The sequence below is a fragment of the Cyrtonyx montezumae genome, unplaced genomic scaffold (genome assembly GCF_038088225.1).
Source record: "Cyrtonyx montezumae isolate F1298 unplaced genomic scaffold, pur_monq_1.0 scaffold_2, whole genome shotgun sequence".
Classification (NCBI taxonomy): domain Eukaryota; kingdom Metazoa; phylum Chordata; class Aves; order Galliformes; family Odontophoridae; genus Cyrtonyx; species Cyrtonyx montezumae.
Window position 1 is genome coordinate 1,882,749 of NW_027071936.1, and position 12,708 is coordinate 1,895,456.

At 39.7% G+C, this 12,708-nt stretch overlaps 1 protein-coding gene across 1 annotated transcript in view; it reads left to right on the forward strand.

Moving 5' to 3' along the window:
• Nucleotides 1-12,708, forward strand: part of MARCHF1 (membrane associated ring-CH-type finger 1) — an 82,074-nt gene that overhangs the window by 17,666 nt on the left and 51,700 nt on the right. Inside the window, exon 2 of the mRNA XM_065736221.1 lies at nt 10,806-10,945. Within this exon, the coding sequence (XP_065592293.1) occupies nt 10,844-10,945 (102 nt within the window). The 5' untranslated portion in view covers nt 10,806-10,843. The remainder of the gene's footprint in view (nt 1-10,805; nt 10,946-12,708) is intronic.

Sequence of the window (12,708 nt, forward strand, 5' to 3'; positions counted from 1 at the left end):
GTCACCACTGCTGAAATGCACCAGCCTCCCCCTCAGTGTGCTGACACCCACAGTTCGGTCTCCAAATGACAATGAATGTCAACGGGTGCTGTTTTTTCTGCACGAAAGAGTTCAGTTATGCACCTTTCCTTAGAAGCACTTCAGTGTCAGGCACCATTTGGTCAGAGTCTCTCTGCTGCCATCTGTCACACAGCCACAAAACAGAATATTGGTGGAAGGTTCAACCTCTTGTGCCCTATCACCACTGTCTGCCTCAGACACTGTGGGCTGGCAAAGCAAGGTAGGAGGCATTGCTTTCAGAGCAGCCCTTGTAAAATTTATGGTATTGTCAATATGGAAGTAACAAACCATTGTAATTTTTAGTCATTTTTCTTTATAAGATTACGGAAGAAGAAAGGAAATGATAAAACTAGTGGGATCTGTCACCTTGTTTTTGTGAAACTTAACGCATGGTTCAGTGGCACTGACATCAATTCTCAGTGAGCTCTGAAGGTCTTTGTCAGAGAGTTTTGATGAAATTGCTTAATTTCTCAGGTAACCTCCAGCTTTTGCAGGGATCCAAGGAGCCAAGGCCAGCTTTCATCTCGGTGTAAGTTGTAACTAATCCAAACAGCATTATCCAGTTGTGCAGAAGAACTTGGATACTTGCAGCTTTTGTTCCTTACGGATGTTGTTAGACCTCTCTGTTGGCAAACTATACTGTCAGGTGAACCTGTCTCCAATGTTTAAAGCCTATTTGCTCTTAACCTGAGATTCTGCCATCTAAAATGAATTAATCATAGTTTTCAGTGATCTTAATTCAACCCTTGTTGAAAACTCGACTTTGTCATTTAAATATTGGGAGACACTGGATCTTCAGCATTGTAATAAGCATATGTCTGAAATTTAGATTTGTTCCAACAATTGCTCTGTTATGACTTATTGTAAAACGCTTTTAGCATAATGATTCCCTTAGCAGTGTGTAGTTCATCAATTCTGATTATGTGATGAGTTCAGAATATGCTGGAGAGGTGTCTGGAGATCACTGGGGGTGGGGGGGTTCTGTAAGTAGCTTAAAAATGTTTAGAAGATCCTATTAGATTTCCCTCTAAGGACTACTGCTGTTAACCTAACAGTCACAAAACAGAAATATATAGAGATGGTGAAAAACTCCTTGGGGTGCTGTTAATGGGAATAAGAATCTTCCTATCTCACCTCTTACCTACCAAGCAATCTTGATTTGGTTTCGACTTGACACAAATTGGGAGATTGAGCAGCTGCTTCATTTTCAGGAGAATATTTGACATATTTATCTGCTGCTTGATGAATGAAGGAGAGGGAAATTATTCTGTACAAGCAAAGCTTGAACGATGAGTCTAAACTATTAGTGGGGAATTTTAATTGATGCCATGCTGAGAATGCTGCGGGTTGTTTACTGGTAGCTCTTATCTTGAGAGAAAAAGATTTAAATCTTGGGGCATATAATTCTCACTCCTGTTTGCAGTTCGTTTCTAAAGAGGGGGGACAAAAATTGATGAGTGTGAAATGTTTCGTATTTGGTGAGCGTGTTTAGTTCTGCTGCCATATGTTTTATACTGTAAGCCTGCGATAGCTTTCTGCTGATCTGATAAATTGCCTAGACTGATTAGTGGTTGTCAGCAAAGTGTGTCTGTACAGTGTTTTCTTAACATTTAATTAGCTTTACATAACCAGCGTCCTCTGACATGACTGGTAACTGTAACGTACAAGACTCATCAGTAAACTCCCATAGAGTTTAGTGCTTGCCTTCTGTAGCAGAGCTACTGCACCACTTGAAAGCAAATGCAAGCTGGGACCCTCATGCTGTGCTGCTCCCCTAGTGGGTTTTTAGTGTGGTGGAAAAGTAACAGTCTGGAATAAGGTTTTGTATGAATGCTAACGACTCAGATATGCTTCTTTTTGTTCTCTTGTGGAACTTGCATTTAAACATCCTCGGAAAAAAAAATCTGAGAAAAGCTGTACGTGTTTTGCTTGGTAAAGTGATCGCGGGTATCACCTAGAATTTTAGTGCAAATATATTTTCTACTTTCATATGTCCCAGTTTCTTTCAGTGCAGGAAGTGCATTACATTTAAATACACGATACCAGTCTGTAATAACGGCAGGCATTAACACTCATTAAACTGTAGTCCCCTGGGTTGTCAGTGAAACAAGTGAAGTGAATGCATACTCAGAAAATCAATATGTTCAATGCCTCCCTTCTGAGGACGCAGTGTCTATCTGCTCATCTCGTAGGGAGCGTGGGAAAACAAATCATTTAAAATGATGGAGTGCTCAAGCACTGTGGGATGAGGGCCCATGAAACGCAGGTAGCTTATGAAATGACACGGCAGAGCTTGCTTAGGACAGCACTGAGCTGATTTGGGACCCCACGTGACTGCTTAAGGAAGGCTCCCACTGCTGAGAAGAGGTTCCTGCAAGGGCAAGGCTTAGAGCTTAGCCGTGGAGGTAAACAGCTTTTGGAGCAGTCTTTCTTGCAGCACGGCTCTGTGTTATGTAGCTGGGCCAGGTCACGTCCAGCATCTCTGCACCGTGCTGTGCTCCTTGCCTTCCTCTCAGCCTCAGCGCCAGCGTTGGGCACAGAGTGAATGTGTTGTCTGGTCGGAGGAAGCTGTAACCACATGAGGTGGTGATATCTGTTGTTTCCATGGAAATAACCAGGAGGCATTACCTTCAGATCGACCTAAATATAAAGAAGCAGAATCAATATTTTGTATAGGAAATAATTAGTAAATCATTACGGGCTTGTGTTATGTCTTTAGTTTTGTTCCGCTGTCAGCTCGTTAGTCATTTGCCCTCATATTCCTTGTGATAGGTTCATAGGGTTGGAAAGGACCTACAAGATCATCTAGTCCAACCATCCTCCTATCACCATCCCTACCCAACTACTAAATCAAATCCCTTAGCACCTCATGTAAACGCTTCTTAAACAGCGCTAGGGACGGTGCCTCACCCACCTCCCTAGGCAGGCCATCCCAGTGCCTGAACAGGATTGCTGCATTTATCTTACTGTTTTTAATAGGTAATGCTTGTGAGAAATTTACTCCTGCTTATCTACCCTACCAATACAAATTTATAGCTATTCTGTGACTGAATAGTCATGAAATAGTTACTTTGGATGCTGGCTGACACCAAATTCAGACACCTTTGGAATCTGAGATGATGTTTTCTAAAAACTACAGACTTTACATACTTGAAAAGGTGCAGTTTGGTACTCTTCTGGAAGTTTATTTATTAAAACACAAATTAGAGTTGTATAGTTCATAATAAAGAAAATCCTGCAAAATGTTTTGAGGAAGGCTGATGTTATCAAGGATCAACTGGTTGTACTTCCCAAAAAAGAGCCATGTTGTATTTGATGAAAACAGAGCAATCGAAGGCAGAAAACTCAGATTCCTTCTCAGTGAAGATGAAACAAGTTCATTAAACCACTGAACTAACTGAAATATACTGTTGCAAGTAATCCTTTCTCATACCATTAGATTTGTCCTTCCAACACCTCCCAGTACTTCTGATTTATTTTATGAAGATCATCACTTAGGATCTGATCTCTCCAAACGTGACACCGTGGCAGGTGGCCTCTCCAGGGTGTCCCAGGGTAAACGGATTCCACTCATTTGGTTATAAATAATTACTGGCCTAATGCTGCAGTCTCTGGTAACAGCTTAAATAACTGTTCCCTCACAGAAATGCATTATATGTTAGCCTGAAATTGAGTCATTTTTTGTTAATTTCCATAAAAGAGACAGAAAAGAAGGCATTAGAGTGAAGTTGAAGTTAACACTGAGACTTGAAAAACTATCATAATGCTTTATTTTAATGGAGCTCTAATTAGAGAACAACTATTAGTAACAGTCTTGTTGGTCTGGCAGCTGTCGAAAAGTAAATTGGTAACAAAAGGGAAAAAGGTGGAAGCATGAGGTGGCCCTCCTAGTTCTTATGTTTGTGGTTAATGTAGTGAAATGAATATGAGTGCTCTGCTGAATAGATGAATAAACCCAAAGAGGGGCCAGAAGGTTGGGTACAGGTCAGCATAGTTCTCTGACCTGAAATTAGTGGACTTAGCAAGGGTCTCCTCAAATAGATTCAGATCAAGCCTGAATTTAATCTATTATAAGCTTTATAAAAAAAAAAACAAAACAACAGAGCCAGACTGAAAAGCCTAATTCACAAGACAGAAATACATAGTAAGAAAACACTTCAAAATGGTAACAACTAATGAGTAAATATTTAGTGATGATTTTTTTTTGCACTGTGGTTGTTTGAGAAATAAATAATGCATGGAATAGAAAAAAAAAACCATTAAATAATACTTACTGAAGTGCTTTTAATTAAAACATATCAACAGTAATATCTAGGCACATACTCTGTCCTTGAAGAATCAGCAGAGTATACATGCAGGGAGTAGGCTGGCTGTAGTGGGTTTAATTGTTATTCCCAGATTTATTATTTAACCCCTGCTTTTGTTTCTTCCCGTTTCATAATAAGATGTGAACCAACCAGAACAGCATTGAATTTCTCTGAAGTATTTCTTCCAGTTGAGTTGAGGTGCAGTGGTTGCCTTGTGATGACCTTTATCTGCTATAGATGCAGTGTGACAGGCCTGTCACGGAAACAGTAACCGAACTGGTCACAGGAATGAGCTTTTCCATAGTTAGTTGTCAGGGAAAGATGGTTCATGTCTGCTTGAAACATAATATTTGACAGAAGAACTTGAAGCATTAAAAATACTTCTCTGACTAAGAGGAGATGCTTCTCCTTTTGGACCAGCTGTGGTCCAACGTGGCATTTGTAGTTGGGCACTTCAGTGAAATATGATTTTCCCTTTTCTTTAAAATCCATTTGAATTCAGTATCTGTTGCTTGTCATTTGAAATAGGGGTATTTGGTGGCTTAATGATGCTTTTCAGACGTCTAACCTTTATTGGGCTGCAAAACCCTATATTTCTGTCGTTATATTTTGTCAGGTGTGACCTCTGCCTTATTCAAGGTGATTTTATCTTATGCAGTAAGCACACTTTTCTAAATAAAGCATGTGGGAAAGCTTTGAAATGTAGACTTTCCTTTTACATATACAGAAAAGAAGACCTTTAAAGACCTATCTTAGCCCCCTCTGCCTCGGGTGTTGGCATTCATGCATAACTTTGTGATTTCATAGAATCATAGAAAATCCTGAGTTCGAAGGGACTCATAAAGGTCACTCAGTATTACTCCTTGCTCCACACAGCGTGGCCCAAAAATCAGACCATGTGACTGAGAGTGTTCTCCAGACTCTTCAGAAAGCTCAAGCATCCCCCAGTCTGTATGCATAGCCAGGGCTGCTCCTTCCCAAGTGCAGAATCTGGCACTTGTTATTGTTCAGCTTCACGTGGTTGGTGGTTACTCAGCTCTTCAGTTTGTCTAGATCTCTCTGCAAGGCCTCTTCACCCTTGACAGAGTCAACAGCTTTTCCCAGTTTAGCATCATCGGCAGACTTTCTCAAACCACCAGAACTTCTATATCCGAGTTATTTATGAAAACATAAAAGAGTAATAGCCCTAAAATGGAGCTGTGGAGATAGTGCCTAACCACCAGCCTGGTGTGACCTCATTTACTATAACCCTTTGGGCCCAATTTATCCACCAGTTGTTCATAGGTTCATAAGGTTGGAAAGGACCTACAAGATCCTCTAGTCCAACCATCCTCCTATCACTTATCCCTACCCAACTACTAAATCAAATCCCTTAGCACCTCATCTAAACGCTTCTTGAACAGAACGCTTCTTGTTTTCTCATCGCGTTATATTTTTGTAGAGCTGGACATTTTGTCTGGAAGGATATATTGCAACATGCTATTGAAAGCTTAACTGAAATCCAGAAAGGTGCTAGTTAATGCTTTACTTCCTGGATTTTCTGGACGTTAGACTTACTGCTGATCTTACGACTCCCCTGAAGGACGTCCATCTGCCAAGCACTCGGTGTGGCTTTAACTGATGCACTTCCCAGTCGTGCCTTTAGGGTTGATGTGAAGCTTTGGCTTAAGCAGCTTGGCAATGGTGTGTAGTTAAATATATGCAAACTCACAAAGCGAAAACATGTTATTTATTCTTATTCTCAGAACTATGATTTTTTTCCGGGCTGTTTTGCTTTGTGCTCGGGACTTGGTTGAGTCCTGAATTTGCATGCAGAGATGCTGAGGAAGGATTAAAGCAGCCCTTTGTCACTCACCTGTAGACAGAAACATGCAAGGAGTGCGTGCTGTTGCTTTGATGTGGAAATCTCTGAAGAGAATAGTGATATTTAACTTTTGTTGAGCAAAACATTCCTGAGAGTGATTGAGAGCAAGAACCTTTAGGAAAAAAAAGAAGTTGTACAGAGGTTGCTTATTAGTATGGTTTCAAGCAACAAAATTAAGCTCTGCATAGGAAAATACGAACTTGGCAACATATACATACATAAAGAAATAATACATAGAATAAGTAGCCCTAAATAGTAGTTTCTTCTTATGTGTTGGCATTCTCTTGCTATTTTCACAAATGCAAAGAGGTAAAATTGTAATACTGAGAACACACCAAGGGGAAAGAAGAACGCCTGCTCTAGAGATGCGTGTTGTCACTGTGGTTATATTTTTGAAGAATTGCTGAAATGACGCATTTTTTAAACACAGTTAAGTTACACAACAGCTTTGTTTTGTCATTACTGATAGGAAATGTATTTACTTGGGCACAGTTGAGTCCTTCGTGTAGTGCTGAAATCTGTCATTAAGGAAGATGGGAATGTGTTTGAATTCAGAGGCTTGCATCTGCTTGGTTCAGAGGAGTTAGATGTGTACATGCAGTATCTATGCAAGAACACTGGTGATGTCTTTCTGGATGTCATTTGAATTATTTTTGGCCACGTGTGCTTGTTTTGTTTTTTTTCTTCTGAATTATATTGACCTGGAATACAGCATTGAAATTGTGTGTTTTCTAATATGATTTATTTAAATAAAAATTTTCAAGCTGTTTTTCAAGCTTGAATGTCAGCTTCTTATGTCTGAAAACAGAGATTCGGTCATTACGCAGTTAAACTGTGGTTGCCCCGAATTGTTCTTGAGATACACAGCAGTTGTAGGATGTTATTGACTAGCTGGTTAAGTAAAGCCTATGGCTCCCTTGTGATACAAAAGCAGCGCAAGCTCCTGGAGCTTTCTAATACCTCCAGACCAAGAATTTGCATTTCTATTCAAATCAGAATAATTGATTGGAAGTCGCAGCTTGGTAAGACTTAAACAAGTGATATGCAAGGAACAGGGACTGTATTTCTCTTGCCAGAGCTCTGCAAATGTAAAGCTATTTGCATTTAAATATTCCTGCAGCTCTGCTCCTGGAATATTTTGCTGACGTGCCGAGTCATGTGTTAAGGTGCAGGACAATTACTGTTACTTCATTGCTCTTGGCAGTCTTCAAACACAGGGAACAAAGCAGTTCAGCTTAGGTAAGGAGCAGAATGTTTTGTGCTTGATGAACTTCTGATTTATGGAGGTTGCTGGATCCTGATGAACCCTGGAAAAAGCATAACCATCTTAATTCAGCCTTTGTCGAGGCCTTTGTTACCTGAATGTTAAGCTCAGCATTTCTTTTCCCTCATGATATTAATGAACTATTTTGTTCTGAGATGTTCCACTTTTATTTCACGTAACCAGTTACTTTCTACTCTCTTTAGTATTAGTGTTGTGCAAGAACTTGAATCTCTAATTCTCTATATCCCTTTCCTTGCCAAAATTCTAAGTAAAAATTGTTTCCCCAAGGAAATATGCATAATTTGTAGGAACTGAATTACGATTTTTTTTTTCAGGCAGTTTATTTGGGGTGTTTGTTCTTCAGTCGAATAAACAAATGCAAAGACATTTCAGTTTCAGTCTTTATGGCTGTAGACATCAGTTTGACTTTGCAGGGCAAAAGCAAGAGTTGCAACCATTCTGAGTAATTCTGCGTCCTCAGAGGAACCAGGATAGGACTGTGGATTTAAGGAGGTTTCGTATCTTCTCAAGTACAGGCAACATTTGAGGGGTGTAATGATCTCTTCTTGAGGTGTGATGTTAGTGGTAGTCTTTAGAATGGTCTCCTTGGGATGAGACTGCAAGTGGACTGCACGCCCTGCTGCCAAACATCTGCTTCTCACTGCGACTGTGGCTCACACAGACCCTGGGAGCTCTGAACTAACGTCTGTTTGAGATAGGTTATAAACTTTCCAAGAGCCTGGACTTCTTGCCAGCTGCCATCATAGAGGGGGAAATTGTTAAAATGTGGTAGGCTCAAATGCTTAGAAACTCATAACGGCTTCAGGTAGTTACCTTTGTCACGCTGAACTACAGCTGTTGCTTATTGTTTATGCTGCTGGGTCAGTTTTAAGTACTAGGGATATCCATCTGTGCAGAAAGTCATTTCGTAGCATAATCTGGTACATCTGTGGTCACATCCAAACTGTGTGGTACAAAACACTGTATGCTATTACGTGGTGTGTGGAATAGCATTCTCAGGTTAAATTGGCTTGTGCTTATCCCAAATACGAGGATTACGTGGCTTCAGAGATGGTGGACTTTGACTCTACGCTGACACATCTCCGGAAGGATTCACTATACACTGAAGTGTGCAGCAGTATAGGTTTGTTTCTGCTCACAATTTACCTGACATTTGGTAGACAGCGGAGGTTTGGAAGCAGAGGAAGTAGCTCGATGCATAAAGCTACTTTAAAATGCAAGCCTAAAATGAATATAAGATAATAAATAATAAGAGTAGAATGGGGTTATAGTTAGGGTTGGGTTAGAAAGGCTCTTCAGTGAAGACCTCACACCTTTTGCTCTTTATGTTGTATTCTTCAGGAGGAGACGTAAAGCAAACTAATACAATTATTTGAAATGTATTTTTTTTAAGTAGGTGTTTTTCTGTTGTTTTTCCTCCAGCCAAAATTAATCTCTAGTTTCCATGTGCCTGCACCAAAAACCCCACCACCCATGTGTATAGTGAAAAGTTCTTTTAGCGAGTTACAGGTGGACGTTAACTGAAATGGAGACCCACTTCCCCAAAGCTGCTTTTTCTCTCTGTGAAGATTCGAGTGGAATGTTTGACTCAATATCCCTTCTGTAGATTTCACTTGCTCATCGTATAGCAAGTGACAGCTCTTTGCCTGGCCTCTGGTGCAGTCATAAACAGAGCAGCAGCAGCTCGTCTCTTTTCACGCAGGTCGAACTGACCAGTGTCATAGCTCGTACAGCATCATAAATCCTCTCTTTTCCATAACTTCATTTCTGTGACTATATGTGAAGGAAACGCCATGACAGGTTCCAGAGCAGCAGAGCCAAATGGTTTGTCTCCTTTTGAAAGCTCTAAATAATACTGAAATCATTACTACTTGAAATTTGGAATGAAAACCAGGAAATTCCGGAGGCATCAAAATGCTTCTGCAGGCATTCAATTTCCTCAGAAGGTTTTATGTTCTCCAGTCAGAAAAGGGAGATGAGTAAAGACACTACCAGAAGCAGAAATCTGATTGTGCTGTTGTTTCAGCCCTGCTCAGTTGATATTTCAGCCCAAACCACGTAGAAATGAGCACACAGTAGGAGCTCAAAAAAATACAAATTGTTTGCCTTTTCTTACTGCTTGTCTATCCCAAGTTGCACAATAGGACATGTACAGGTGTTTTCCCTTCTGTTACTGGTTCTGATTCCCTGGATTTACTTCATGATGTGTTGGATATACAGTGAAAAGTGTTGAAGCACTTGGTATGCAATGTTCTGCTAGCAGTGTTCACAAAATCCGTGAAAATAAACAGCCTCTTAAACTTTGCATGACAGTGGGTGGCCCTGATCCAGTGGCATTGGAAACTACTGCTAAATAGGGTGGCACTGGGTTTAGTCAGAGCTTCCTTAGACTCCTTGTTTTGAGGCCTTTGCTGATCTGTATGCCTGTCCTGAAGGACTGAGATCATGGAAGTCTACGACGGAAATATTTTGTAATGGTAAAATGGATAAAAAAGTTGAAGTGCATAATGCTAATCACATTAAGTAGATGCTACTTTGCCCCGTAGGGTCTGTAGCGTTGTTCCAGATCTATTCAGTGTAGTGTTGAAGTACTAGTCAGGCAACCTGATAAGTTATTGTTTTGGTTACTCTATTTGATGTCACAGAGTAAAACACTGTGAGTTTGAAATGTTGTAGACAACCAGGTTACAAATCCTCTATGTAGAGGATGAAAAAGACATAAGCTTCAAGTTATATTTTGTAATTAATTAACAGTGTTTTGCTCTGAAAGTCCTGCATTATGTATGACAACTGGGAAAAACAAATCGTTGCTGATGGAAGTTTCTTTTATTTAAGAAATGTCAAACTTAGTAGTACTGTATTTCTGGAATGTGTTAGTGTTACTTAAAAGGCACTTTATTACTGTTACAAACTAAAAGGAAGTGCACGTGTAGCTTACAGTTGGCATGTACTATTTATTGCTAAGTTATCTTGATGTGAATATCCTTTAAAATAACACTTTAATAGAGAAGTGACAACTTAGGAGAGATGGGAACGTGGGGAGAAGGCACTGAATTTGCTGACACTAGAACAGTATTAATACGTGTACCCTGTGCTGAAAGTGCACAGCTCTCTTCTATCCTGCATGGCATAACCCTTCAGAGTGCTTCAAATAAACATGTTCTACAAATGTCTTTATTAGCTTGTTTATATGCAACTTTAAAAGCTGTTTTTTAAAGGCATGCATCCAGAGACGAGCACGCAATACATCCAAAGTGTCCATGTTTCAGGGACTCTAAATTATTTTCAGAATTTCAGAAATTGAGAAGGGATAAGTGGAAGGAGAAAATGTTGGGCTGGTGCCAAGCGATAGCTCGTAACCCTCACAGACTTCCAAACAGCACAAGAACACCCGAGGTCTCAGGTGATGCTTCGCATAACTCTGCTCTGGTGAGTGAAAAGTTGCATTTTACGATGGTTGCATGCGCAGATGAACTTCGGTGGTCTTCAGTTCATTTTTGTAAATGCAGTGTTTGCCTCTGACTGCATGAGACCTTCTGATGTTACGTCTACATGCTCTTTGCTGTTTCTTCACCTTTTCTGTGACGTGTGGTCCGTTCTGACTTGCATGCTGTGTCTGTAAGTCAGTATTGATGTTTTGTGAATGATGAAGTCTTTATACAGGAGATGAACTGATTTGGGTTGCTTAGATTCTTTGCAATCCCAATCAATGCAGCGACATTTGCTTCCTGATGGTTACAGCTGGACTTTATCTACAGGTACCTTGCTTGCTCTTTGCTCCTGCCCGTAGCAGGAACTAAGTATGGTAGTCTACAGTTGTGTTAGGGAGATGGGGTTTTAATTGATCTTAACATTATTTCGCGTGATGCTAAAGTGGATGGTGAGTGTTTTGCATGCAAAACTATTGATAGAGGGTGTTCAGACCAAATTCTGACTAATCACATTCTGAAGTTATCTTGAATTGTGTCGAGGTGAATAAAGAGCCTCACTGATGATTATTTTAATCCTGCAGTTTTCACTCATTCATGTAAATCCACTTCCATCAGTAGACCTTCCCAGGTGAGTAAGAACAGTTATTTATGAAGTGCCCCAAAATGTGTAGGAACAGAAATTGAATGTGTATTTCCTTCTCTTAGAGTGTTCAGAAATTGTCGGTCTGTACTAAAACCACGTCTGAGACTTTTTCAGTTAAATATGCCTCATCCAGTTTGTTACTAGCTTTAAAACTGGCACAACGTTTAGCACGAGGTGTCAGGAAGAGCTGCCCTTCTGGTGTTGAAACTCTGTCACAGTAACATCTAAATGGAAAAGTGGATGATTCCTTATAACCACTGATGAATGTGGTATTCTGAAGAGAATGGGGAGTTACAAGTTAAGATGCTGTTTGAAATTTGTTGACATCTTGTTAAGAAAAAACCCTACTTAATATGGCAAAATTCTCTAGCTCATTGCTAGATCATACAGAAAGTAAGCTTCTGCTAAGGGAGAAAACAAATAAAAGGCACTAAAACTGTAGGTTTTTAGTTTACTTAGTATACAAGGCTACTTGTTTTATAACTCATCTTTATCTGGAGTTATTTAAGATAGGAAAAGCAATGAGTCATGAAATAAGACATTTAATGTATCTTACCTTCCTATTTAATTGTTCTTTTTAATTATTTTCTTGCTTTTATTTAATTAAAAATAGAGTCTCTGTAATACCAGTAAAAGGAGGCAGCTACCTATGAATTTAAATATGTAAAAATATGCATATTTTGATTTCTGCATGATTGCTAGTCACTTAGCTCTGTTTGGTATTCCAGAGGCGAGCATGCAAATCTTCCAGATGGGATTTAGTGATGATAAACCAGGAATACTGTTCATAAGAATTGAATCGGTAGTGTTAGCATGTGTTGATGTTAGTAATATCAAAGTTAAATCAAAAACTGACTTGGGTGAAAAGCTAGATTGCTGCATAGTTGATAAAGTGCCTATAAAGAACAGGGATATGAAGAGTTGAAGATGATAACATATGTCCTGTGATGTCATGATTGGTCTCAGCCTTGATTCCTCTCCTATAGTATGCTTTGTCATTAGGGAGATGATTTCTATCTATCTTCTGCTGTCAGCGTCTTTCTAACTTGTGGACTGTAGGCTGAAAATGCCCATGTAACTCACTAGGAAGTATAAAATCTCTTTTCAAACGAGTTTTG